At 54.5% G+C, this 27899-nt stretch overlaps 9 protein-coding genes across 9 annotated transcripts; 5 read left to right on the forward strand and 4 right to left on the reverse strand.

Annotated features, from left to right (window-relative positions):
* Positions 1-1069: 1069 nt before the first annotated feature.
* On the reverse strand, positions 1070-2352 carry ISF_01911 (guanine nucleotide-binding protein alpha subunit; the record flags this gene model as incomplete). The annotated part of the gene is made up of 4 exons (XM_018845518.1): positions 1070-1113; positions 1164-1720; positions 1792-2134; positions 2235-2352. The coding sequence occupies 4 exons, from the start codon at positions 2350-2352 to the stop codon at positions 1070-1072; spliced, it is 1062 nt and encodes a 353-aa protein (XP_018707241.1).
* A 3163-nt stretch (positions 2353-5515) lies between these two features.
* On the reverse strand, positions 5516-6896 carry ISF_01912 (Isocitrate/isopropylmalate dehydrogenase; the record flags this gene model as incomplete). The annotated part of the gene is made up of 4 exons (XM_018845519.1): positions 5516-5751; positions 5837-6560; positions 6626-6691; positions 6846-6896. The coding sequence occupies 4 exons, from the start codon at positions 6894-6896 to the stop codon at positions 5516-5518; spliced, it is 1077 nt and encodes a 358-aa protein (XP_018707242.1).
* A 2264-nt stretch (positions 6897-9160) lies between these two features.
* On the reverse strand, positions 9161-9667 carry ISF_01913 (hypothetical protein; the record flags this gene model as incomplete). Its single annotated transcript, XM_018845520.1, has 1 exon — positions 9161-9667. One exon carries the CDS (start codon positions 9665-9667, stop codon positions 9161-9163), a length of 507 nt encoding a protein of 168 aa, XP_018707243.1.
* A 1506-nt stretch (positions 9668-11173) lies between these two features.
* Positions 11174-12091, forward strand: ISF_01914 (Smr domain protein; the record flags this gene model as incomplete). The annotated part of the gene is made up of 3 exons (XM_018845521.1): positions 11174-11207; positions 11283-11386; positions 11447-12091. The coding sequence occupies 3 exons, from the start codon at positions 11174-11176 to the stop codon at positions 12089-12091; spliced, it is 783 nt and encodes a 260-aa protein (XP_018707244.1).
* Positions 12092-12432: 341 nt separating this feature from the next.
* Positions 12433-13221, reverse strand: ISF_01915 (hypothetical protein; the record flags this gene model as incomplete). Its single annotated transcript, XM_018845522.1, has 1 exon — positions 12433-13221. One exon carries the CDS (start codon positions 13219-13221, stop codon positions 12433-12435), a length of 789 nt encoding a protein of 262 aa, XP_018707245.1.
* Positions 13222-14232: 1011 nt separating this feature from the next.
* ISF_01916 (DNA repair and recombination protein pif1) lies at positions 14233-16647 on the forward strand (the record flags this gene model as incomplete). Its single annotated transcript, XM_018845523.1, has 1 exon — positions 14233-16647. The coding sequence occupies one exon, from the start codon at positions 14233-14235 to the stop codon at positions 16645-16647; it is 2415 nt and encodes an 804-aa protein (XP_018707246.1).
* Positions 16648-18057: 1410 nt separating this feature from the next.
* Positions 18058-20329, forward strand: ISF_01917 (YjeF-related protein; the record flags this gene model as incomplete). Its single annotated transcript, XM_018845524.1, has 2 exons — positions 18058-18175; positions 18234-20329. The coding sequence occupies 2 exons, from the start codon at positions 18058-18060 to the stop codon at positions 20327-20329; spliced, it is 2214 nt and encodes a 737-aa protein (XP_018707247.1).
* A 2122-nt stretch (positions 20330-22451) lies between these two features.
* Positions 22452-25016, forward strand: ISF_01918 (PalH/RIM21-like protein; the record flags this gene model as incomplete). The annotated part of the gene is made up of 1 exon (XM_018845525.1): positions 22452-25016. One exon carries the CDS (start codon positions 22452-22454, stop codon positions 25014-25016), a length of 2565 nt encoding a protein of 854 aa, XP_018707248.1.
* Positions 25017-26339: 1323 nt separating this feature from the next.
* ISF_01919 (Longevity assurance, LAG1/LAC1) lies at positions 26340-27863 on the forward strand (the record flags this gene model as incomplete). Its single annotated transcript, XM_018845526.1, has 2 exons — positions 26340-26549; positions 26712-27863. The coding sequence occupies 2 exons, from the start codon at positions 26340-26342 to the stop codon at positions 27861-27863; spliced, it is 1362 nt and encodes a 453-aa protein (XP_018707249.1).
* Positions 27864-27899: the final 36 nt, after the last annotated feature.

The raw sequence follows: 27899 nt of genomic DNA on the forward strand, positions 1-27899 counted from the left end.
AAAAGGGGAACTTGGGGAGGTTGGTGTTGTTACAACATATGCCAATACCAAAAGATGAGAAGACCCAAACGGGTTCGCACCTGTCATGTACTTAGCTAAGGGATCATGACACAGATCACAAACCTAGGTTCTTCGAAAACTGTCGCCTCCTTCCTCACGGACAGGGCTGCACTTGGACTCACATGCTATGGGGACGTCAACAGGCAGGAGGATTCAGGGTTGTTTTTTTCTCAAAAAAGAATTTCGTAATTAAACAAAGTAAATGCATCAGCTGCGCGCGCCTTTGTGCCTCTTTTCTTCTTTCGTCAAGATGCCAGCCATCCGTGTTTCCGTGTTGTACTCCGGCCTTTCTTGACACCAATCTTCTCCTTCTGTCGGATAGCCCGAAAAGGAAACCAAAGAAAACCAAAGATATAGAAAAAAAAAGGATACACATTGCGCGCTATTGCTTTCCTTCAGCCAACGGCTTGGCCAGCACAAAAAAAGAAAACAACTCAAGAAAACTTGCCTTCAACTCTTTTTACATACAGCGCCTAGCTTAAAAAGATAAAAAGAAGAAAAGAGGAAAGCACGACGAGAATAGAGAACAGGTAATAAGAACTCAATAAAATGAGAGGGAAACCGACGAGAATCACAGGAGAAAGAAAAGAAGATGAACAAATATCCACTCCGTTTCCTCCTCGATCCAAGGCTAGTCCCCTTTGTAGGGGTCAGGGCGCGTCAGGCGTTCCGCGCCGTAAGCGACCAACCAACCATTGAGTTTTGCCGACAGACCGGTTATGGTGCCCGCTGGGCAAATAAATTGGCCTTTGTCGTTTATTAAAGCAAAACTGGTCGCGTGATAAGATTGAAGATTCGCGGAGTGATCCAGGAGTTTGAACGAAGAAAATACCGGACGCTGGTTATGGCCGCAGGCTCGGGCCGCTGGCATGATGACCATTTGTATACAAATTCGTAAGCCGCCTCCCCTAGGTCCGTATAGTTTCGTAATCGACTTTGAGGGTATTCATGGGTGCTAAAAAGAAAACGCGAAAAAAAAGAAGCACAATATTTGAAAAGAGAGCGCAGTTTAAATTAGGCCACACAAACGCAGATTCTCCTGGATAATGATGTCTGTAGACTATTAGCGCGTGAGGTAGCTACGGCTGTAGAACAAATCATACCGTTGACAGCAGCCATGACAAACCGAATTTGGGTGGTGTCAGTGGCGCATGTAAAGTGTGTGTAAATCTGCTTGTTCTCGTGCTGATTGAGGCTGACAAAGCGGTTCAAGATGTAGTCGCAAGCAGCAGCGTAGTCGTCGCCCCCTTCGTAGTCGGGGAAATACATCTTCATAGGACTATTGGGTAGCTTCTCCTTGAAGCGATCAATCTTGTTGAGGAACAGAATGATGGACGTCTTGGTGAACCACCGCGAATTGCAGATGGAGTCGAATAGGGTCAGAGCCTCCTGCATACGGTTGACAGTCTCGTCTTCGAAGAGAAGCTGGTCGTATTCGGAGATGGCGACGAGGAAAAGGATAGTTGTGACATTCTCGAAACAGTGAATCCACTTCTTGCGCTCAGAACGCTGGCCACCGACGTCGAACATGCGGTAGGTGAGGTCACCAATGATGAAGGTCGTCTCGGTGATACCAGTGGTCTTGACTCGCGAGCGAAGAACGTCTTGGTCGTTGGGCATGTAGTCAGGGGCGGCGATGCGGGTAATGTTGTCAAAGTAGCTGGGGACAGGTTAGTATTGACGGATGACAGACTGGTTTGCAAGTTAAGAGTCTGCCCGAAGACAACTTACTATCTAGCCGAGTCGTTGAGCTGGTACTCGCGCGAGCGCCTAAAGCACCTTTGCACGCCGACGTCTTTCCAGAGAGCCTCAATGGCTCCGCCGACCTCGGGAGGAAGAACCTCGCCTTCGATCTGGGCGGGTTGGATGAAGATGGTCTGGACATGGTATTCCATGCGCTGGTCATCTAGAGGGAGCTCGAGAGACTCCATGGCTTCGAGAATGACGCGCATCGATTGGACCGTGTTGCTGAAGATAATCTCCTTGAAAGATTCGCGCTCATCGCGGGAGTAGCCGCCCTCATGAATGAGCTTCATCTGCTTAAGGATGGTTGACTTGCCCGATTCACCAGCACCTGGCGTAGGGTCAGCACGACGAGTTTCGGCCATACAACTTCGGCCCTCCGGCGACACGAAGACAGACAGGGCATCTTCAGATGCGGGAGCCAAACTTACCCAGAAGAAGCATCTTGATCTCGTTGCGCTGCATCATTCTGTCGCGGCGAAGCTGGTTCTCAATCTCCTCGTTACGGGCTCGACCCTCCTTCTCCTCTGCGCTCATTCCGCAACCCATCTTGGCTGTATTGGACTGATAATCGCTTTCGGGCGCTGGTTAGAAAAGAGGGAAGAAAAAGTCGTTTCTGACTGTCGGAGATTATTATTGGCGCCCCTGATCCTAGTTGGCAAAACCGTCGATGAGATCCTGTGTCTGCGGAGAGGGGTCAGCAAAATAGGGGAAGAGGATAAGCTGTAGTGGATGGCGGCAGCACGGGCGTGGCACGAGTAATTGATGAGGAGAAAAAAAGACGAGCAAGCGGGAAGCCTCAAGACTGCGACCACAGACTGCCACAGTCTGAGTGCCGTAGATGGGAGTATCGCGATCACCTCGACGTGGGAATTTGGCGATGAATGCTGGCGGGCAAGGTGCTGGAACAGTGAAGCTGGCGTCCCCCCTGGCGTGGCTGGTAGTGGCGGGCACAGCGTACTACTAAAACAACCGGCGATGCGGGCTGGGGTGGTTGGTGGTGGGAAAGGGGAGGAGGAGTAATGCTCACCAAAAAAGACTGATTGCGCCGAGGAAAAAGAACGCAAAGGACAAGCCAATTGAGGGCGGCGAAGGAGGAGGAAGCGCGTACGACGATGGAAGGAGGTGAGAAGAAAAAAGGAAGCGGAATGAGTTGAGATGCGATGGTTGCAAGCGGAAAGCGGGTGGATGGGCAGATTGGTGTGGCTCGTCAGAGGAAATGAGTTTGCGAGGGGACGACTGGAAAAGATGGGAGGGGCCTGTCCAAGCACAGCTTGGTTCAAGCTAGCGGGTGGCAGGCTACTACTAACAGCTGCAGCGACCAGTGGAAGGTGGCATGAGGCATACGGTGGTAATAGCACCATAGCGGTATGGCAGCCACAGGGAGAGCGGGCGCTAGAAAAAGGAGAGAGGGGAGATCACTCAGTCACCCCAGCGGGAATTTACAGAGCTACTGGCCGCTGTAAGCTTTACCTGCAGACATACATACATACGTACCTACATACAAAGATGCTCTCCGCCGGCGCTAGTGTTTAGCGGGTCAACACTGGACTTGGACAGTGCAGTTCCCCCCATTTCTGCACGGTACCCAGGTACCTGCCTCCACGCCAATCTCACGCAGAACAGGGGCCCAGATCATCATCTGGCCCCCTGTATTTGCAGCGGCCAGCCGCAAATTCCAATTCCCCTTGGGTGGCGTCGAATGTCTCTAATATCGGCGGTGCCCACCAGAACAGGTACCGTGTACACAGTGTCCGCGGTTGCATCCACTCATCCACCACTCTGGGGCCATCCCACCTGTCTCCTGCAGGCAGTCCCTGAGATGGAAGCTAGAAAAACCTGAGACGGGCAGGTCCGCCTTCACATCTTCGTATCTATCGTCAGCAAGGGATTCGCCTCCACCGGCCGTCGACAATACCAGAAATTCGGGAGTCAATGTACTTCGTACCACGAAAGCCAGGTTTCAAAGCAGTGGCAGCTTTCTTGTGTCCTGTTAAATCTAACTTGATCTGCCATGCTCTGCCTAGGTACACAGCTATTCAGCTATTTACACGATGACCCAAGCTTGCGTTTGCTCAAAACATCACCGTCATGAGCAGCTACGATGAAGGCTCCGTGCCAGTAGCCTCGTTTGCGTCTTTCTGCCGCCATCCTCAGCCCGCCACCAGGGGATCGACGCACGTCGCAGACTTGGTTTGACGCGCCCCTTCGCTGCATTGCCTTCTAACAACTCCTCGAACCGCCTTCTAGTCCTGGCTGACTCGCTCACCCAGCCGAATCACCGCGACAGCCCTGCCCTCTGCCACACATTGCCGAGTCTCCTCATCTCATGGGCAGTTTTCTACGAAGTAACCTTGCCCCCCGTTGGCCCCTGTCTGGCCTGGGCTTTCCATACTAGCCGGGGGGCCCTGCGCCTTTGGTCAATTCGCTAGCGCCGGTGCTTTGGGGCAAAGGCTCTTCTTGAGTTGCGGGGACCGGTGCCAGCGTTCGAACTAGACGGAATTCAACTAAGGTGAGGATACTGATAGTTATGACAGCTGCCGTGGATCTATTGTGGCCATGCAGTCAGCCAAAATTCACAAATTCCCAAGCAATGGTCTACTTTTCAACTGTACCGTTTCGACGTGCAAGTGAACGTTCTCGGCGACATCTCGCGAGACCGAAGTAAAGGGCACTGCCTTGAGGCATTGGTACGACACACAGCAGCACTCAACCGATCTTGGAGTACAGGGAAGCATCGCTACGCATCAACTCATTCAGCAGAGGTAGCCTCGTGTTACGTGCCACATCCGACACACCGGTATCTACATAGCTACTTCCGTGTTCTGTCACCACGAACGGCGTCAAGCGCATGATTATACAATCATAGCGTGTTATGTCTCACCTATCCCGCTACCAGGCTATTTGTTCGGGGGGATCTGCATACAGCAGCGGGCGGAACAGAGCGCCAGACATTTTTCTGGGACGCGTAAGGAAGGGTCCCTTGCATGCTTGACATGATAATATCCGGCATTTGCATGAAGCTGAGATTCCAGCCGCCGTGGAAGCAGACTGAAATCTCCGCTATGGTCAATTCTTCGGGCCGGACCTAGGTATAGTGGCCGTGGACCCGTTTCTGCGACAGCTTATTTGGCCGTAGCCTTCCAAGTCAGATCTGCGGCAGAAGACGAGACAAGCGGGCTACTGACGGGTTGAACCACAGAGTTGCCAAGCGACAATTACTTGTTTTGCGCTTTCACCTAAAGACGTCGCGATGATGCATACTCGCATACCGGGTAGTTTCCACTTGGCTCCAGGTATGCTGTCCGACAGCTTCCGCCAATTTCTCAACCGTGGTAGCGAGATTACCTACATTATGCAAGCAATTACTTTTTATCAACTGTCCTACGCTATGCAACTAGTTGTCGAATTGCCAGGACGATCCGCCTAATAATCAAGTGGCTAAATACGCGTTGCTGAAATTGTTGAAAAAGAAAATACATTTACTAACTGAATAGGATATAAAGGGAGGAATTAAAGTAGTCATTACTTTAACGATCTTTTTGGGGTCTCGCAAGAATAAACCAGCTTTGGACTCTTCGAGGCCAACACAAAGTATCCAATCCTCTTCGTCATTTCTCATGCCGCGTGCGCTACCGCTATTTTGCGCTACCCTCCTTTCTCTGTCATAATACGACAATGCTACCTATCTTTTTTTGTTCGTCGCTTTCTCTCACGCCTTGAGAATCTTGACAAGCTCAACGACGATGGCATCGCCCGCTTCCACCGTGCCCGTGTTGCCACCCATGTCCTTGGTCCTCAGGCCACCGTCGATGGCGGTGCGGACGGCGCTCTCGACGGCCTTGGCCTCGGAGGGGAGGTTCAGGGAGTAGCGCAACATCATGGCGACGGAAAGGATGGTGCCAATCGGGTTGACGATACCTTGGCCGCTAATGTCTGGCGCGGATCCTGGAGAATGCGTTAGTGAAGTGTACGAGCCAAATGTGGGAGGCGTCATCGAAGACAGGGGTCAGAGTGGGAGGAGGGAGCCTACCGTGGATGGGCTCGTAGATGCCCTGGGCCTTGGGCTGTTTCTCGTCGGGGATGCCGCTGAGACTGGCGCTGGGAAGCAGCCCGATGCTGCCGGGGATGACGGAGGCCTCGTCCGAAAGAATATCGCCTTGCAAGTTGGAGCAGAGGATGACGCCGTTCAGCTTCGTCGGGCTCTTGACCAGGATCATGGCCGCGCTGTCGATGAGCTGGTGCTGGACCGTGATTTCCGGAAACTCGGCCTGGAAGATCTCGGTGACGACCTTGCGCCAGAGGCGGCCGGTGGCGAGCACGTTGGCCTTGTCGAGCGACGTGACCGTCTTCTCGCCGCGGCCGCGGGCTAGGAAGCCGCCGAGCCGGGCGACGCGCTCAATCTCGGGGCGCGAGTAGGGCTCCGTGTCCCAGGCCTCGCCGGAGCCGTCGTCTTCCTTGCGGGTGCCAAAGTAAATTCCGCCGGTCAACTCGCGGACGATGACGAAGTCGGTGCCGCGGCAGACGGACGGCTTGAGCGGGGAGGCGTCGACGAGGGCGTCGGATGCGAAGAAGCACGGGCGCAGGTTGCCGTAGGTGCCCATCTCCTTGCGCAGGCGCAGTAGGCCCTGCTCCGGTCGGACGGCGCCGGTGCCCCATTCGGGGCCGCCGATGGCGCCGAGGAGCACGGCGTCGGAGGACTTGGCGGCCGCGAGGGCCTCGTCTGCGAGGGGGGAGCCGGTCTTGTCGATGGAGCACTGGTGAGGGGGACGGCCGAGGTTAGCGACGTGCTCTTCTCGGGGTGGGACGAGAAGCGACTTACCCCGCCGAGGAGGTGGTCATTGAGGTTGAATTTATTAGAAGTATGCTGCTCGATCGTCTTGAGGACCTGTAGAGCATTTTTATTAGATCTAGTTCTATGTGTGACTCGTGAAAGATTGCGAATTGTACCTTGATCGCCTCTGCAACAACCTATCCAGATCGCCAACCGTTAGCATCTCTCGCTCCAGGTTGCATGGTAAAGGCCTGGGGAACAAACTTACCTCCGGACCGCAGTGGTCGCCTCCAAAAACAACAATATTGTGCTCGGCCATTTCTTATGTGAATGAAGCAAATATGGCTAGATTGTGTTAACCGAGATGCGAAAATATGTCGATGCGGGGGTGGGGGAAGGAAAGCCGTCGGAGTAAGAGCGAGGCTTGCGTTTATAGCTGCGAAAAGCTCGGGCTGAAGCAGCAGCACAATTCAAAATGAATAGTTGGTTGTATAGCAAGAATATTTCTGAAGGAATTGAAGCAAGAAAGAAAAGAACTGAGCTTTATGATGGATAATAATTCGACTTTGCGAAGTCGGAGAGCGAAGCTCTGGTTTACCCCACTTGCCGACTTCGGAGAGAGCTTCACCCCGCTTCTACATGTTCGGTGATGATCGTTTTCGTAATAACTACTAATGAATTGAGCACCATTAACCGGCGATTGAATCAAACAAGGAATCAATTTCCGTGGCCTCCGGAGCTCCGGGTTAACTAATTGGCTCTTCCTAGTGAAACGGCTGCTCTCAGTTGCCGTATTATTGTAGGATTTGCTTAGGAATTGGGCGAAGCCAAATTTTGGTAGAGTATCTGCATGTCGGCGTTCGGTAGGTTGCTATTCCGCACTGGATTCCGCTTTTTTAAGCGTGTGCTGAAGCTTTCGGCTTTGTGAGATGCGATTCCACGCCGACATGGACTTCTACTATGTAGGTCGACAACGCTACCATGGCTCGTCTGTGAAGAAATGGCAAAAAAGTGATGCGAGATCGGACAGAAGCACCCAAGAAAGGCAGTCTCAGTTCCCTCTAAACAAGAAATTGGTAATTGGGCGAAGGATAAAGAATCATTATATGGAATAGTTTACATATTACAAGAGTAGAGTTAGTAAATCGTTAAGCTCTGCATTTGTATCTTACCTATGCGGACTAAGGTTTATATAAGCAGGGTGGTGTTGCCACGATCTTCTGTCAGGGGTCGTGGAAATTATCGGTCCAGCGCCCCAAGCTGAGAGGCTAGAGTCGGATTCGGTTGGTTTTCTCGCTGGCCACTTCTCCGCTGGACTATTGGAAAACAGCCCCCTGACTTGTCTGCACCCATGACTGCAATGGCCCCTCCCCTGTGGCAAGGCTGCCCGTCATCATCTGCAAGGATGGAGCTCGCCAGGATATCATGCAGGATGTCAGGGGCTTCTAGAAGATTTGCCGAAGAGCAAGTTTGCCAAACTGTATCGGTGCTTTCCAATTGACCTCTTTTGTAAGTAAATAAGGGGGCGCAAATCTGCATCTTTGAAACCCAAGGTGGAACTGTTGCTATTGATGTGATAGTGCACATTTTTGCTTTTTCTAGCTCAATACTGTGAATCAAGCTATTTACCTTTGGGTACGGGTCGAGATTATGTATATACATAGATCTCTATAGATAGGTATGTATGTATCCGTACCTGCAACCACAACACAACCAGGCTGACACATGCTACCCTGGTGGCCGTCCCTGCGATAATAACCCTAAAAGAAAAACGCGCTGTATTGATGCGAATAACGCAAATTTTATTCAAGTCACAGGCGCCAATGGCCAAGCGCGCTGTGAATACGGTGGGAGTCCTCCTGCGGCGCGCACGCGCACACCCACCTACAACATAGGGGTCAGTGCTACGTGACTTGCTGGAACTGCAGCCGTGCAGCAGGCGACCCATCTAACGTTACTTGGAGGAGCCTCCTCGTTCTCAGATAAATTATACTGAAGAGACCCCTACACCTTGTTCCTATAATACTCGAGTATTATACAGAACTCCCCACCCGGCGGTTCGGTATTGAAGAGCCACGTGCCCATGAAGCTGGTCTGAGCACGGCACCAAGTTGTAAAAGACCCGACGTTGTGGTTCGTCAAGGTTTTCACCAGGATTGCAAAGGTTCGACCAACCCAGCTGTGGAACGGGTGACAAATGTGCAATTGTTATGGTGGAAGTAGGACAAACACAGCCCGTGCTGGGTCACGGAGTGTTTTTTTATCTTATTATCTGTGTAACCGTGCTACGAGAGAACTCGGTCTGTTCCGACTGTTGGGATGCGGTGGGGAAGGGGACGATGAAGCATGGAGAATTGAATTTTTATTATAGCTAGACTTGATTCGTGATGCCAAGGAAATATAAAGATGTAAAGTATGGTATGATGTTGAACGCCGAGTAGAAAATGCAGAGCCAAGCCAAGCCATGTAGAGCCGAGTACAAAGGAAAACAGAGCCGTCAAGACGTTGTCGCAAGAGTTAGTTACTGCGCAAGATGAAACTTGAAGAAAACAAGACGCCATAGAAAGCCACCAACGCGAATCTTTACGCGGACACCCCGACAAAGAGGGTCGAGTGGGCAATGGTAAAGGTGCAGCCAAACTCGGGTGCTGGTGTTGCCATCCAACTCTGGACCCAGCTGGTCCTCTTCTTGATGCCCTCAACAGCGCCGGCCGACGCCGTCCTCTGAACGGGCTCATCCACCTCTTCGTCGTCGTCGTCGGCGTCGCTGTCATCGCTGTAGCGGCTGCTGCTGTAGTGGCTGTCGCGGCGATAGAGGGGCATGCCCGCCAGGGCGTCGCGGGTGGCGGTGACGGCGCGGCTGATGGACGCGCGCTTCCACTGAGTCGTGGAGGTGAGAGAGAGGCGGGAGGAGGGCCGTCGGGTGAAGACGATGGACAGGCGCTTCTTCAGACTCGGCGTGTCGGTGTCGGACTCTAGGCTGGAGAGGTCCAACGATGCACGTTCGCGGCGGTACTTGCCCTCGCCGTTGAGCTCTTGGAGGGCAATGTATCGGGCGTCCTTCTTGAAGAAGCGGCGGCGGATCTTCATGATTCTTGCAAGTATCGTTTGTTGTAAATGGGTAGAGAGGTAGATAGAGCAAAAAGGAGAAGAGCGGAGGGAGGTAGGATAGATAGAGGTGAAGTGGAAATGGGGCTTGTTGTTTGTTTGCTGTCGTGTATACAACTTAGAGTTCACTTGTCTCTTGTATGACAAGCTGTCGTGTAAGCTACCTATGTAGCTTGCCGGTGTAGAGTTTAATACGAGAGATTGGAAAACGGAAGTAGGAAAAGGAAAGAAAAAAAGAGGGAGAGGAAGAGCATACAGACTACAAGGTTAGAAAAGGCATGCTCCCGTTAAAAGGACAAACTGCAGGCCCTGTTTGGGAGAAAAGAAATGAAAAAGGGTGGTGGCCACACACACACACACACACACACACAGCACCACCACCACCAGGCGCGAGACCGTGCGTCCGGACGGACTAGAGCATCACATCACCGTCAGGGCGGCGGCTTCGCGTCGCGCGGACGGGAGGAAAAACGCTTTGGTTGGTTGATTAGGTTGTTGGTATGCGAAATGTTTCACCCGCGCAAGGCACGGCGGTCTAGGACCTGTAGGGAGAGTGAGTAAATACGTGTCTTGCTTCCTTTTTCTGCTCTCTTCCCGCACCCTTTGGCTTGCACTGTGCCGCAAATCTGCATTTTTGAACAAGACATATGTGCTGCTGGCGTGATGGAGGCTGGCATGATGTGCGCGGCATCTGGATGAACGCCATGACATCCTGAGACACGATGGGCAGCGCCACCCTACGCCTCGTGAGGGAGCGCACGGAGAGGGGGGGGGGGCGCAAACGCATAATAGTCTAATTAAAGACTGGGTAAATTCAAACGGAAGACATGAGTTGAATGCCTGAATGGTTCGTGCAGCGGAATTGATCCGAATGAGATGAAAAGGGGACAGTTAATCCAATTCATCATTCGTTTGCTGCATGCAAGTTACAATCGCATCATAAATAGCTTGCAGCAGTAGCCACCAGATCTGTGGTTCATCATGGCTGCCAAGCACAGTGTTTTAGCGCCAGGTACCTCGCTCAGGCACCTGACTGGCAGGACATGTACCTTCATTCATTCAACAACCACATCCTCATTTTATGTCTCTTTCAAAATAAAAAATCGAAATCCTCACAAGATGTATTCACTCCAAAGAACCCTCCTGAATATCATCAATTCCGCCTCACCCCGGTGATTGCGCAATTGTTTGTGTCGCCGGGACGCCGCATACATACAATAATAGTATCCGCACCCCTTCCGCTGTCCACCATCCATCCACCAATAGCCAATCCCCCGCGCCACCATCTGCCCAACAAGACATCGGGGGAAAAAAACCGCCCGCGACAAGGGCAAACAAACAGCTTGTGTCATCTCTCGACCATCAAGCTTGCATCCCTCCGACGTCAATTGACCGCGATACGTGGCCCCGCTGTGCGACTACCGCTCCTCATCATCTTCAATTATCTTCTCTTGGCGTGCCTCACTGGGCAGCCTTCTCCCCGCAATCATGTCTATCCCCATGACCAGACTTGGCGGTCGCGGTACGCTCCCTCGGCGCATCCTTGTCGCACCGCGCCTTCGTTTAGGCAGCTAACCGCTTACCACACATCCTACAGCCTTCAATGCCGATGACCACGGTGACGACACTGAGCGCGAGTACGACCGCCTGCGCGACCTCGCCCGTTCCGAGGCCGAGAAGCGCAATGCTTGCTTCGACAAGGTGAGTGCGACTAGTTAGACGCGCAGCCTCCTCCTCCCAAGCATTGACCCCCTTTCACAGTCACGCAAGGCCTACGACTCCGGCGACGGCGCACGCGCCAAGGAGCTCTCCAATGAAGGCAAGTCGCACGACGCCCGCATGGACGACTACAACCGCCAGGCCTCCGACTTCATCTTCCGCGCCAACAACGCCCCCGGCCGCGTCGAGGCGGACTCTATCGACCTCCACGGCCAGTTTGTCGAGGAAGCCGAGCGCATCCTTGAGGAGCGCATCCGTGCCGACCGCGCCCGCGGCCAGACGCACCTCCACGCCATCGTCGGCAAGGGCAATCACTCGGTCGGCCACGTCCAAAAGATCAAGCCCAAGGTCGAGGAGCTCTGCCGCGAACTCGGACTCCAGTGCCGCACCGAAGAGAACGCCGGCCGCATCTACATCAACCTCCAGGGCGGCGAACCCCTGCCCCCGCAGCAAAATCACGGCAAGCCCCATGGCGGACAACAGCAACAGCACGGCGGTCAGCAGCAGTACCATGGTGGCCAGCAGCAGCAGCAGCATGGCGGTCAGCAGTACGGAGGTGGCCAACAACAGCACCAGAACCAGAACCAGGGACAGAACCAGCAGCAAGACGACATTGCCGCCATGGTGGAAAAGGTTCTCCCTCGTATCATTCGCAAGCTCGAGAAGGCCTGCTGTACCGTCATGTAAAGAGGCCGGCCGACACCGACACCTGGGATTTTTGTTTTGGCTATATACCAAGTTATACTACGTTGGATTTTTTCTAGATACCAAGGCTTTTAGGCGCACAAATGGTCAACTGCTATGTATATACCTACATCGTATCTATACATTGCTTGCTACTAATAAAATGTACATGCGATCGGAACTGTTGCAGCCCACGCCCGTCCTTTCCATCCTCGTCTTCATTCCCACCTGCGCTGTCGACGCTCGCGCTTCCTCTCCCGCCTAGTCTTGCGCGGCGGCGGCTGCTCCTGATACACGGGTATCGAATACCCGTGCGGCGGCGGCCTCTCACCACTCGCAGGCGTTTACCTCTGCTGATGCTGGCACCGCCGCGGTGCCTCCACGTCGCGCACCGGCTTAAACTCCTCCGGCACCACCGCCAGCGTGAAGCCCACCACCTCGCAGACGAGCACGACGACAACCTCCATCGCCACCTCCATGCCCAGCATCAGCCAAGCCGTGGAGGCTATGTGCGTGAACGTCTTTATTATGCCGTACACCAGCCGCACGAGCACGAACGGCAGGCACGCGACCACGGCCAGCACCACCCGGCGCTCGCCCCCCGCGACGCGCCCGAGGTTGACCCAAGCGAGAAGGGCCTGCGCGCACAGCAGCGCGAACACGCCGAGCAGCAGGACGCTACCGACGTGGCTGAGGGTAGTCTGCGTGCCGCCACCATCCTTACCACCGCTGCTACTGACGCCGCCGATGACGAGCAGCACGATGGCGACGAGCATGAGCGCTAGCGTTGCGCGGTGAAGCAGCAACGAGGACGGTGGCCAGTTGTCGCGCATCGATTGGAAGGCGCGGGAGAGGAGGGCGAGGAGCGTCAGGACGAGGGGGCCCATGCCGAGGCTGCTGAGGACCGCCCAGCCGGTGTACAGCCCGCGGTCAGTCGGGGCGGCGAGGGTGGCGAGGCGCAGGGAGGCGCCGACGACGCGCACGAGGGACAAGACGAGAAGGTACCGCCAGCCGGAGGACTTGCGGAAGTCGTGCCGGAGGCAGAGGAGCACGGCGCCGGCGAGGAACACCGTGTAGAGGGGGACTTGGGCGGCGGCGAGCCCGTCGTAGGCGTCAAACGGACGGGAAGGCATGCTTTTGTCTGTGTTTGCTCCGAATATTGGAAAGTACAAAAATAAGATTCGAACGTATTACTCGCGAGAAGGATTGCCACTTGGAGGTCATGTATAAAGAGCTACTCGATGCAAGCTATATATTGACGGACAAAGCCTGGCGGCCTCGTAACGCTGCCACTAACCCGGGAAAGCGGCACACAAATATCGAATGAATCGACCATTACAGATGAAAAGAGAAACATGCAACCCATCGGAAATATCAGCCCTCCGCCCGATTCTCTCCTGGCACAACCCTACGGGACTGCGCCAGTGTGACGGCGCAGCACGTTGAAACGATTGCCTAAATGGGAAATAGGTGTGATATCGGCGGTCGGCAAATGCGCTCCCGCTTGCACCGACTCGATCCCTCTTGGTGCTTGCAAAGCCCCTCAGGCTGCGGACCGGGGAAGGAGTACAGGGCAGGTTTTCTTTTCCCACATGCAAACTAATTGCCATTTATTTGAGGACAGGGGAGGTAATTAATCATCTATCTCTGACTTGGGCTCTAAATGCCCTTCCTTGTGGCTGCTGCATGACCGGACCAGCAGCCATGACTACCATGGCTGTTACTGCTTTGCTTCATTCCATATACATATGTTCTTTTATTTTCATATTTTATCGTCTATGTAACTTGATTATTGAATTTATGCACTCTTTTTGCGCCTCGTTATTATCGTCCTTCAAGTTGTTTTGTGTACTGATTACCTAAGCCACTTACACGCGCTGTCGCGGTGGGCAACCTGGACGCGTGTGAATTATCGAGTTTCCTTCGCACACTAATTCTCACCTCCTTTCGTCCCACGTTCCTTCTCCAACTTAACAATTTCTTGTCATATGACTCGAAGAGTCTCTAATCTTCCTTTTAGATCCTTACCTACGCTCCGCTGCCTCATTGTCAGCCACATTGCTGCTGCTGCTCAACGTCCCCATGGTCAGGTAACGCTGCGGTACTACTCCCAGGGTGCTTCCGCCGCTGCACTATCCGATCCCATGTTCGCCAAAGCCAACAAGACGTATGAGGCGAAACAGCCTGCGCCCTCACAACAAACTGCTAGACGTGAGCTCGCCGAGCAGCTCTTTCCGCCGAGCAGCAGCCCGAACCAGCCGCCTGTGGACATTCGCGAGCAGTTCAAGCGGCGTGCCCCCCCGCGCTTCCTCCCCTCGTCCCCTTCGACGGCGCGGCCAAGCCGGCCACAGCTAAGCGAGAAGCTGACCCGAGACGGCGGTGCTACAAATGGCAGCGGAGCAGGCAGGGGGTCTTTGGCTGGACTCTATCACAACAACCATGCCTCTTTCAAAGACAACGTGATTGACCTGACAAAAGACGACGTCCAAGCAGCGCGGCCGCCACCTGTTGTGTTTACCCTAGATGAATTCAGTGACGACGACGAACTCGACCTGGATTTCAAAGTACCCTCGGCTGTCTCACCGTCAAAAGTTACGTCCATTTCCAAGGTTACGGTCGCGAAAGAAAACCAGCCCCCAATATCTTCAGGGCAGGCTATTCCTTGGTCCTCATCACCGGCATCACACTTTCTACCACCGCAGCAGCATCGAACTGAGTCGAATTTGTCAACAGGGAGTAGCGGCTCTTTGAAGCGAGACTCACCGGAGCACGATGACGATTGTTTCGAAATGCCTGCCCCTGTTCTGAAAGCGAAAAAGAGGACGCTTCCTTCTGACTGGTCACGAAGGACGGCACCAGAAGGACAATCACTACAAGGCAGACCCGAGACTCCAGACGCAAAGGCAAAAGTCCAAGGGCTATGGGATCAATCCGCTAGCGCTATAAAAGAGCAAAGGAAGCTGCTCAAAAACCAGAGGAACGCCAAGCAAGAGGAAGCTGACGCTGCAGCGCGAGCGCCTGCGATGGAGCATCTGCCGCCTGCTGAATCTACTACTGCAATACCGCGTTCGGGTCCCATTGCGCTGAGTAACGAGCAGCGACATGTGTTGGATCTTGTTGTCGAGCAGGGGCAGAGCGTATTCTTTACGGGACCTGCCGGTACGGGAAAATCGGTATTGATGAGAGCTATTATCACTGCGCTCCAAACAAAACATGGGAGGACTTCTGAGCGCGTGGCGGTGACTGCGTCCACCGGGCTTGCTGCATGTAACATTGGAGGCATCACGCTGCACAGCTTCGCGGGTATTGGATTAGGCAAGGATGTTGCTAGCGCGCTAGTCAAAAAAGTGCGAAGAAATCCAAAAGCCAAGAACCGATGGTTGAAGACCAAGGTTCTCATTATTGATGAAATCTCCATGGTGGATGGAGATTTATTTGACAAGCTGTCCCAAATTGGGCGCACAGTTCGCAACAATGGTCGACCATGGGGAGGAATCCAGCTCGTGATTACGGGGGACTTTTTCCAGCTTCCCCCAGTACCGGATGACTCAAAGGTCGCCTCCAAGTTTGCATTTGACGCGGCAACCTGGAATACGTCCATAGATCACACAATCGGTCTTACCCAAGTCTTCCGACAGCGCGATCCGGAGTTTGCTCGGATGCTCAACGAGATGAGGTTAGGCAAGATCTCAGACGAGACGGTCGCTGCATTCAAGGCACTTGAGCGGCCACTCAAGTTTGACGATGGCGTGGATCTTGCAGAGCTCTATCCTCTTCGTGCTCAGGTAGAGGGATCCAACGAGAAGCGACTACGCGACTTGCCAGGCGAGATTCACAGATTTGGAGCGCTCGATACAGGAGACAAGGATATCAAAGATAGACTACTCGCCAACGTGATGGCGCCCAAGTCAATTGACTTGAAGCTCGACGCGCAGGTGATGCTGATCAAGAACTTGGATTCCACGCTGGTGAACGGTTCTCTGGGGCGCGTCATTGGGTTCTCGGACGAGAAAACGTTCTCGATGCAGGGTGGCGCCACCACGAGCGATCCTGAAATGGACACGTCTTTGAGCAAGGCGCGGAAGAAACTCAGCAGTTTCAGCCGGGATTCTGACTGCATGTCCAGTTCAACGACCAAGTATCCAATCGTGCAGTTTATTTCGGCACATGGTGAACCGCGAGTGATTTTGTGCCAGCCGGAAGAGTGGAAAGTTGAGCTGCCGAATGGCGAGGTACAGGCCAAGAGGACGCAACTGCCGTTAATTCTGGCTTGGGCCTTGTCAATCCACAAAGCCCAAGGGCAAACACTGGAGCGTGTGACTGTGAACTTGGGCAGAATATTTGAAAAGGGCCAGGCGTACGTGGCACTGTCGCGGGCAACTTCGCAGGAAGGGCTTCGGGTGATTGGGTTCGATCGGAGTAAGGTTATGGCGCATGCCAGGGTGGTAGAGTTTTACAATAAGCTCTACTCGGCGGAGCAGGCCGGAGCGACTCCAGGTGTCCGAAGATCGGGTGCGGCGGGGATTTTGGACTTTGTGGCAGCCAGAAGAGGCACTTAGAGGAGAAGCTACCTAGGCAGATGTACATATAGATAGGGTATGGATGGAAGCGCTTATCCATCGTAAAAAGATGTATATAAGGATTCGTCACGGTTGGTGATGTGATTGATGATTGATGATGGCTGATGGCTGTGTTGATATGGTGGTGGCTGGAGTGGCAAGCATGACTGCAGAAGTTGCATTGGCGAATATCATGACTATTGATGTTATGATAGATGAAATCAAGTCCATGTTGTAAGTTAAAGTGTTGATGTTGTTCGTGGCTTAATTGGCCACCCGGCTTATGTAAGGCAAGTCTGTGTAGCAAGTCGTCTGTTGGTAACTAATAACGTAGAAGGTACATAGAAGTGGGTGGGTCTGATGTGAGTGGCACATTGATGAGCCATGACTCTGCCGGCGAGCGGGTCAAGTGGCTGCATGTCGCAGGCCGAAGCGAAGCTGCGAAGATAGCAGATGGGAAACCTTGCTGGAAAGCAGCCGAGCTGAGGTAAAACTCAGCATGAACGAGAAATTAATACAAATATTTGTGATATTTTTCTCTCTCTCCCTTTTTTTCGCCGTTCATTCGCCGCCAGCTGACCAAGTTCAAGTTCCATCCGGAATACAGGTACAAAGTGGACTTCCCCCAGGGCGGGACTCATCGTTGGTGGGGAGCAGCAGCAACACCACAGTTGTTAGTCTTATTAGATTTTTAGGCGCGTGGGCGACATTTCCTTCTCCTCCTTCCACTCTGTTCAACCCCAACCCGCGCCCCTCGCCTCTCCAAGAGTCGACCACTCGCAGCGCGATAAAACACGACGAGACTGCTGCCGCCATTCTCGTCTGTTTCCTCTGCATTGTGCGTCCACCTCTGCCTCCCGCTTCGCCCGCCTGCTGCTGCCCTGTCCCCCTTGGCGCAACACGTATGGGCAGCAAAGTTGGCCACGAGACCTCTTGTTTTTTTGTGCTCTCGGCCCTAGCAACCGCCAACGGCAACGGCGAGAGCCCTGACCTCAAAGAGGAAGCTACCTACGAATAGGAAGAAGGAGCAGGTATTTGGTTACTTGGCAACTTCTTTTCCTCGTCTCTCTTTTCGTTGTTTTTCACCGAGCGCCTCCCCGCAAATCGAGACAATCACAGATCCGACAAAACAATTCGGTAGCGAAGAGTCAGCTGAGCGACGTCCGCAGCATCTTAATCTCGGACTCGATTAAGAAATTCACGAGTTGATTCACTTCCTCCGGCGTCACCAATTCTGCAGTCGACATTAATGCAGGGGACTCTCGGATAGGCACAGTCGTCCCTCGTGACTGCAGCTTGCTTCTCCTGTCCGGCCGCACCGGCCTATGTCGTCACCAACAAGCCCGACACGACCTCACAACAATAAGAATAGTCGACTAGAGCCCAAGAAAACCCTGCAATCCGACCAACATGGCTAGTCAGTTCATCGGTCTGCATATGCAGGTGGTCTTGCGCGAACCGCCAGGATATCAGCTTCACGGTACCGTTACAGCCGTCGAACCGGGCATCAGCCTCAGCCTCAAAGATGGTACTATAATCGCCCCCCCTCTCTTATCCTCGGTCATCGCACTAACCTCCCTAATCAGTCTTTATAGTTGCGACCCAAAAGCATCTTTCCGAGATCAGCATTAATGCTCTCGACATTAAAGACGTCTCCGAACTATCCAAAGAGCAGAAACAGCAGCCACAGCAACCTCCACAGCCCGTATACGATCCTTCGATCCCTACTCAGCTGTCAGGATATGCTACCCAGACGACCTCGCCAAGGAACTCAAACTTTGTTGACCCTGCCATCCTGAGCATGGGACGCCGACCAGGCTCTGGGCCTCCTCCGGCGAGTGTAGCCTCCAAGGTATCCATGCAGTCGGTCGACCCTGGCGTGCCATACCCGGCTATCCGATCAGATGATCTATCAAAGGGAGATCTTGACCGCCTGTTCAAGAGCGTGAACATTTCCAAGGCACAGGTTGCCGAGAATATGCCGACAACCCCCGAGGCGACACCGCAGAGGCGTAAGGCTCGAAACCGCAACTCTCGACAGCCGAAGAACCCCAGCCAGGATGACGACGGCGCCGCGGCTGTTCCCGGTAGTCACGGCAAGGGCTGGCGACAGACGCCGATACTGCAGAGCACAGCGTCCTTCCAGCCATATAAGGCTCTCAAGAAAAACGGCAAGGCCTCCAAAAAAGGCGCGCCCGACAATGGCTGGGCTTCGGAGGATGTCACGGAAGACATGCCTGACTTCGACTTCGAGAATAATCTGGCCAAGTTTCCCAAGAGCACGCTGTTTGATCAAATGCGCAAGGATGACGCTGTCAAGGATTCCGATCGACTAGTATCACACAATCGAAAGCCGAAGGCTGGTACGGCAGGCGGCAAGAACTTGCACTATACAGAGAATGTTCTGGACTTGCCTGCGAGTACCCACAATGCCGACTACTGGAACAGCGAGGCTGAAGTCGGAGGCGTTAATGACAATGAAACGATGAGCGGTCGGGAACAGAAAGGCGCGCACTCGAACAAGAGAACAGACAGCAAGTCCGGGCCGAGTCGTCGCTCGCAGTCGCGTAAGGCGAGTGCTGCTATGGGCGGGCAACCACTTTCGCGAGTGAATTCGAGCGTGCGGCAACCACTGCAATCACGTCGATCCAGCCCGCGATCTGGGTACCGTAGCGCGGAGGTCCAGCCCAAAGTGCAGCAGCCCGGTCTCTACTTGGTCCCGTCGAACCGCCGGGTTGAGGCCATCTCAACACTTCAGATGCTCAACCTGGAAAACATTGCGGCCAACGAGATTGGCCTCTCGGAAAGCCTGATGGCTGAAAATGCGGGCCGTGGCATAGCCGAGGTGGCTGTCGAGGCGCTGTCAGACCCTGCGCTCAAAGTCCGATACAGAATAGCCGGGACGGCATTGTCGCAGACGACTGACACGTCGTTGCCAAACAATTCTACGATTGTCATCTTGGCAGGGAATCATAAGTCAAGCATCCGTGCGCTAGTCGCTGGTCGTCATTTGCGTAATAAGGGATACGATGTCATGGTTTGCCTGGTGGGCATCGAACGAGAGCGCGACCTGCTCGAGGACCTGCGTCTCCAGATCCAGCTGTACCGCAACTTTGGCGGCAAAGTGCTCCATAGAAATGATTTTTTCGAGCAGCTTCGCAAGTCGACACCGGCCGGTGCCGCCGGTGCCGCAAGCGGGGCTGGAGCCGGACGGGTGTCAGTCTCCCTGATCATTGATGCTCTTCTCGGGCTGACCATGTCGTTTGAGGAGCTACGCGGTGGCGATCAAGCCACGGTTTACGAGCTGATGGAGTGGGCTAATCGCAACGAAGCTTTTGTTCTGTCCATCGACGTACCATCGGGTATTGATCCCAGCACCGGCAAGGTGGCCATCATTGACGGGTCGCAACTCTTTGTCAAGCCCAGATACGTGGTGGCGGTGGGCGCACCGAAGCGCGGGCTTGTGGAAGCGGTGACGCCGCCAGACGACGACGATCCGCTGGCCACGAGCGGGGGAGTGGCCCAAGACGAGGAGTGGCGACTGTACCTTGTGGACATGGGCCTGGGGCACGCGGTCTGGCGCAAAGCTGGGACCAAGGTGCGCAAGGGTATCGACTTTGAGGGCAAATGGTTGCTGGAGATGAAGTATCGGGGTGTGGAAGAAGAGTCGGATGATTATTGAGGAGAGGTGCAGGAGGGGCAATGTCTCCTCCGTCCTGGTTGCTGGGCTTCCACATTTTTCTTTTGTGACTTGCATATAGGCGGCGTTTATGGGGAGGGAGATGCTATATTTACAAAAAGAGCAGATGAGCACGTCTTGTTCGTTTTTCACATCTCCCGTTTCCTTTAGTTTCTTTTTCCTTGTTTTGTATGGGGGAAAATGGGCACATATGGACATGGTCCAAGTTTGATTTCTTAAAACAACATTCTTATGCCTTTCAGGCGGCTGTAACCACATAGAGAAGAAACGGGGAGCATGGCCCCTGGAAGTAGTCAATTGATACCTTGCTTTCTCCTTTTTAACACAGTTCTGAAACAACTTTAATCCTGTCGGACGGTGATTGTTGATGCTTGTTGCGTCTCAGAAGTCACATCGGATCGGATGACGACGGAGAGGAGGGCTGGCGTGAGAGGGGATGATGAGAAAATAAGCTTATCTTTATTAGCGGACAAATGGGCTTGTGTCATGGGGGGAGGGGAAAATAGGAGGAGGCTTGCGGCACTGGACATTATTGGGGGCGACGGGGAACTTGTACAAGTTGGGGTAGCAGGTACCTATGCCAAGGGCTTTTTCTTCACTGATGAATGGATTTATTTATTTATGTATTGATTAGGTAGCTTCTTACTCTGTTCTGCAGTAGGGCGGCGATGCCAAGACAATGGAAGCCGTGCAGAAGAGCAGGAAGCGGTTCGTTCCTCCAACCCGTTCAGCTGGGGCGGTGCAAGAGGGTGGCTGATGCCGCGCGGAGATGTGATTACCTATGTATGCAGGTAGCCTGATCGGAGGACGACCACTAGGACAGTAGAGTCAATAGAACCGGGTTTGATTCTTGCTTGGCCAAATAAACATACATTTGTATGTATTTCCAAGTTGACGAGTTTCGCCCGTGGCCAGAAAAGGATGGCGCCATTCTAGTCTGCGGGGATAGAAGGATCCCTGGGGTGGTGGTGCACTACAGCGCGGGTGGTCATTTGTTATGCATGACTAGCACGCTGCATGAAGACAGATGACTAGAGACATGCAGGCGATAGCGCCGTTGAATTTGGGCGACTTTTTTTCGCGGGCTCCTTTTGCTAGACCTTTTAAAAAGAATCTGGGGTGGCTGTCCTGATACAATGCTTTGACGTGAGACATGTACCCTGCCTGTACGCTGTTTGACGGTTGACATGTAAAACGGATGACGACTGACTGCCAGCTGGGAGCAAGGCTGCTGCTAACCAGTGCACAGTGGGATAAACTGGAAAGGAGTAGAAAATTCAATCGGATAGTGCCCGAATTGGCATCTGGACATGCTTGCTGTTAATACCCATTGTATCATTCTTTATCGCGCTACGACTGATGGAGTAGCTGGCTGGCAGACAACCTACGACAGCGCAAGACAACCCACACCACGGCATCCCGCGAAAAATAAGCCACTTCCTTGAACGATCCACCCACCACCTCTCATCCTTTTGCGACGGAATCTAAGCTCCTTTTTTGGCCTGTCTCGCCCTGTCCTGCCTTGTCTCGCTATCGCTTCCGCAGTGCCACCACCACTTTCTCATTCTGACTAGACCAAATCTCTCGCACTCTCTCGACCTCCTCTTCCACCTCCAACAACAAAACCACTATTCTTCGTTTTTCCCACCCCGCACTCTTGGCAGCCGTCCTTTTCGCCTCTTCATTCCCTCTTGTTTCTTTGTCTCTTGGTTTGTCTACCCCGAAATCGCCCACGTCTCCTACCGCAATTGTCTCAGCTCCAAACGCGACCATCAGCCGCCGGCTCAACCCACAACCGTCGGTCGCCGTTCGATTTTGCCGCCCTCCAACGTTTGACCATCGCCACTCGTATCACGTCACCCACGGGTCGGGGGCATACTCAGATTCCATGGCCTCTACTAGTCGCTAGCTCTGCGGCCCTTTTTCTTCTCTTTTTTTCCCCGTCATCTCTCGACCGCCCCGCCCGCAATAGACGCTCTCCTATCTCGCCCCGAGGGCGTTGTTCGCAACGTCCCGAGCGCGTCGCTCGGCTCGACGCCTTTTGCGCTATAAGACAAGGCAATTTTTGTGAAACCCTTGTTGCGTGGGACAACGGGACTGGAGAATGGTGTCCGTCGACGCCGCCTCGGCGACGCTGACGGCGGCCGCGTCCCTCTGCTCCTCCACGCTCTACCCGGCCCTCGGCGTCATCACCCTTCCCGACCTTGGCCTGCCCATCACCCTCGCCGAACCACTCGTGCAGCAGGTCCCCTGTGTGCCTCTGTTACCGCGCGCCGACAGCCAAGACGGCGGCAGTAGCAGCAGCGGCAGCAGTAGCGCCGAATCGAAACAGGGCGCGACGACGAGTGTCACGCCCATCACCACATCCGCTTCCGCAGAGGCGGCCGCCGTTACGAAACCCACATCCACCGACGACGGCAACATTACAATATCGGACATTGTCGTCACCGCGACCACGGGCACCGCCACCGCCTCGGCCACGCTCAACTTTCACAACGGCGATGACAACCCCAAGACGGTGCACATATCCAGCTTCGGCGACCCCTTCTACCTGTCCACCTCGCCCATCATATACGCCCTCTCCGCGTGCACCATTGTCTCCTGGATGCTCGTCATTGCCCTCTTCATCACCACCCGCTCCACGTTCGACGGCGGCATCGTATACCTCGGCAGCCGGGGGAGCTTCACTGGCAGCTCCTCCTCGGGCGGCATCAGCATTGGCGGCCGCCCCTGGCTGCAAAAGATTGCCGCCCTGACCGTCGCCATATCCCTCACCATCGCCACGGCTGACACAATGTCCATTGTCAAGGACCAGTACATCTGGGGCGTCACCAACGCCCGCCAGCTGCAGCGCGACGTCATGTCCCGCATGGAGCTCAAAGTCATTCGAATCATATCCGACACCTTTCTCTGGCTCGCACAAGCCCAGACCCTCATCCGACTCTTTCCTCGGCACCGCGAAAAGGTTGTCATTAAATGGGTAGCTTTTGCACTAATCAGCCTCGACATTGTCTTCTCCTCGCTCAACAGCTTTCCTTTCGGGGAATACGACATCTTAAACGGCAACTACTCCGATCCAAACGAGAACGGCGACGGCAATTCTAACAAGGGCCTCGCCCACCCCATCCCCGCCATTAGCTATGTTTTCAAGCTCTCGCTAGGGCTCCTTTACTTTTTCTGGGTCTCCTACTACGCATTCTTGAAGCGACGGTATGCCTTTTATCACCCGCTTATGAAAAACATCAGCCTTGTCGCGGTCATCTCACTGCTCGCCATCACCGTGCCTATTGTCTTCTTTATTCTCGACATTTCGAAACCAAACTTTACAGCCTGGGGCGACTATGTTCGCTGGGTCGGCGCCGCCGCTGCCAGTGTCGTTGTGTGGGAATGGGTCGAACGAATAGAGGCCCTAGAAAGAGAGGAAAAGAAGGACGGCGTGCTCGGCCGTGAAGTGTACGACGGAGACGACATGCTCGAAATCAACGCCGCCGAATACCCTTGGCGCCATAAACATGGCAAGTTTGGAGGAAGCGGTAGTAGCGGTGGAAGTCATGGCATGGATTTGGAAGGCGGCCAGCTACATCATCGATCCAACGGACATGCCCTTGGTCCAGGCGGCTTTCAAAATGGCCAGACCGGGCCAACCTCGCACGAACACGAAGGCCGGAGTATGGGTGACATACTGCGACCGCAACTTTGGTCGCAGCGAGCAGCACAGGCTGCGACGCCCATAAGCAGAACGGATACGCCCAGCGCAGCCAGCACGGTGTACGCCGTTCGATATCAGGGAGAATCGAGAACGCCAGAGCCGCCCATGCCCTATTATACGCATACGTCTGATTTAGCGCGACACCCAAGCGGGCCGCACAGTTACAGCGAGGATGCTCATGACGCACGAAGTCATAATGGACGAGGCACAGGTGCAAGATACTCACCAGATACGACTGGCGACGCTGCACACGTCGCAAGCGAAATCAGTAGAGAGCCAAGCACGACAGTACCTCCGCGCGCAAGGATCATGCGCTCGGTATCATACAGCAACGAGCCGGAGGTTCAAGATGGTGCCGACGACCAGCACACCGTAACTCGGGCCATGGACTTTAACACCATCACAGCAGGCAGCCGAGGGGGGCGGGGCGGCAGATGGGATATACGTGGACGCCTAGAGGACTTTGCGGCATCACAGGCCGACCGCTTCCGTGACAAGTTCCATCCTTCCACAGATACCGACAAGCTGCCCGTCACGGTAGTGCCGGCACCGCCTCGTGTCGGTGCCGCGCTGCAGCAAGTTCTAGAAGAAGACGAGGAGGGCAGCGAGGCACGACGGCAACACCAGCCTGCGCAGTCGCCGTCTCAGGCCGGGAGTATCTACGGCGGCAGCTCGGCCATTGACGCCGCGGCGTCGACGGCGTCGGAGCGGTACGCCAACGCGCCTACGCGATCGTCACCCGCCCGCAGCCGACCGTCGCCGCTTCCCCTACCGGTGAACCAGCCGCCTCTATGGCCGGGCGTGAACCGTCGCGCCGCTACGCTTGACGATGAGGATGACGATGAGTCATTTGAAGGCGAGGAAGACGAGGAAGACGAGGGTCAGTCGACGACGGACGATGTGTCGTCTGTGCTCTCCCGGGAGCGGCCGCACGGATCGTCGGCGTCCCGGACGGGATAGACCTACTTACATGTACATGAAAGGAAACAGACGACCTCGCGTAGGATCGTCTTGTATATATATGCGCATGCGTGTGTGATATACCAGCATCATCTTTGGGAAAGCGTCCTTTTGGAATGGGGCGTATCATTTGGCGTTGATTTAGGTTTTGCAGAATATGACTGTTGCTTTTACAGTCAGTAACTGATGAAATACAGAGACACAGCGTACTTGCCAGGCTCTTACTGGCACCGAAACCAAAAGTCTAATCGCAATGTGATTTTCTGCCTTTGAAGAAAGTGAAATTGCCAATTGCCAAGCTACAAGTTGACAACAGTGTCCTGACTATCCCCCCCTTGTAAGAGGCCTCTCTGATTTGACGAGCCGTGGTGTTGCCAAGAATGGCGCTGGCGGCGTCAGAGACAGTGGGGGCTTTAATCAAACGGGCCCAGGACCTACATGGGTCGTTCTCCTGAGTTGGGTTTTTTTGTGAAGAAGGAAAGGACAGTAATAGGCTTTGTTATAGAGGGAATATTTGAGTCTTTTTTTTTTTTTTTTTTTTTGGGGTGTATACTCCGTTTGCTTGTATACCTCGCCTTAACAAGGCGGGAGGAGGTGCGTTAGGTAGACGATTTACAGCTGGCAGTTGGTAAGCAAGCGCCCGATAGCCGGTGAGCAAACGGGCTGGATCATCGCCAGATCCCATCTTCGCAGCCTCGCCTACACAATCCATCCGCAACTCAGAGGTCACATAAAAGAGATCAGGATTCACAATAACATCGCTTGCCTTCTCCCCTCTCCCTCTCCCCTGCTAAATCTCTCCATGACGCGCTGCGGGTCAGATCCCCTTCCGCTGCCGCTATAGGCAACACAGGGGTCCCCACCAACCGAGGGACTTGTAACCGCCAAATTCCCCCCCAACGCTGGGACGCCAATTCTTCTTTTTTTTCTCCTTTCTCTTTGTTTCATTCTTCTTGCTCTCTAGGACGCCAATTGCGGGAGTTTGATCTACGACGGGTAGCTGAACAGCACGGCACAGTGACAATCATTCCGCTACCGCAGTCAGATCGATATACTTCAATCGAGCGGGCCAAGTTCTCTCCGGTCCTTTACTAGCTTCATCAGACAAAGTTTTGGCGGTCTTGTCTGAAGACGGGGAAGAAAGAGACACTACAAGCGACAGCGACGACGTCACGAGAGAGGTAGCTATCCACCGCATTTTGCGAAACGAAGCTGCACCCCCTTTGTCGAGGACGAACGCCGTCAACGAGATTGGGAAGACGAGATCAACAACGGTGAAACAAGTAACGCAACAACAGGGAAATTCATCTACACCAAAACACCATGGCGACGAGCGACGCGGCAAGCGACAAGGAACCCTTTCCGCTCCTCAACACCTCCCTCGATCCCTTCGCCATGGAGGAGGACTCGCCGCCGCGCCGCCGCCGCAAGAGCTCTGGCCTGGGCGGCGAGATCCGCGCCGGCGACACGGGCGCTCCTGCCTTTGCCTCGAGCCGGGCGAGCCTCAGCGCCGGCGATTCCTTTAGCAACCATGTACGTTGGTTCTATCCAGCATCTCCCCCTCACCCCCTCTCACCTTCCCTCTTGCGCCAATTTCCTCCCTCCCATGGAACCGTACATCTGTCGCGCAAAGAATAAAAAAAACGCAAAACCATGGGACACGTCGCTAACAACCCTCTCCTTCTCCTCAACCAGACCGACCCCTCCTCTCCCGTCACGGCCGTATCGTCGTCGTCGTCCCCGGCCGGCAAGCGCATCTCCAAGCGCCGCCGCGCGCGGGGCCTGCTCTCGCGCTTCCGGCAGCTCATGGTGCGCCGCACCTTTGTGCTGCCGGCCGTGCTGCTCGTGCTCTTCCTCGCTGGCTACGCCGTCAACCCGACCGAGTCCAACGTGCTGCACCACTTCATCTTCCTGTCCTACCCGCTGCCGCAAGACGACCCGAGCAAGCCGGTCATGTACGGCAAGGGCAAGTGGGACATTGCGTTCGTCGCGTTCTACATCATTGTGCTCTCGTTCACGCGCGAGTTCATCATGCAGGAGCTGCTGCGGCCGTGGGCGCGCCGCACGGGGCTGAGCCGCGCCAAGCAGGCGCGCTTCATGGAGCAGGCGTACACGGCCGTCTACTTTGCGTTCCTCGGCCCTGCGGGCCTGTACGTCATGAGCCGCACGCCGGTCTGGTACTACAACACGACGGGCATGTACGAGGCCTTCCCGCACCGCGCGCACGAGGCCGTCGTCAAGTTCTACTACCTCTTCCAGGCCGCGTACTGGGCGCAGCAGGCCATCGTGCTCGTCCTCGGGCTCGAGAAGCCACGCAAGGACTACTACGAGCTCGTCGGCCACCACGTCGTCAGCCTCGCGCTCATCGGCCTCAGCTACCGCTTCCACTTCACCTACATCGGCATCGCCGTCTACACCTCCCACGACATCTCCGACTTCTTCCTCGCCACCTCCAAGGTCCTCAACTATCTCGACCACTTCCTCATCGGGCCGTACTTCTTCGTCTTCGTTTGCGTCTGGGTCTACCTCCGCCATTACATCAACCTCAAGATCATCGTCTCCATGTTCACCGAGTTCCGCACCGTCGGCCCGTTCGAGCTCAACTGGGAGACGGAGCAGTACAAGTGCTGGATCTCCCAGTACATCACCACCGCGCTGCTCACCTCCCTCCAGGCGCTCAACCTCTTCTGGCTCTTCTACATCCTGCGCATCGCGTACCGCTTCGTCCGTGACAGTAGCGCTACCGACGACCGCTCCGACGACGAGGAGGACGAGACGACGACGACCAAGCAGTCCGTGCCGATCCTCAAGATTAACGGCGAGAAGCCCAACGGCAAGTCTGAATAAGCGGTTGCCCAATTTCGAACTCGGTTTCTTTTTGTG

Source organism: Cordyceps fumosorosea (assembly GCF_001636725.1).
Source record: "Cordyceps fumosorosea ARSEF 2679 chromosome Unknown scaffold_3, whole genome shotgun sequence".
NCBI classification, from domain to species: domain Eukaryota; kingdom Fungi; phylum Ascomycota; class Sordariomycetes; order Hypocreales; family Cordycipitaceae; genus Cordyceps; species Cordyceps fumosorosea.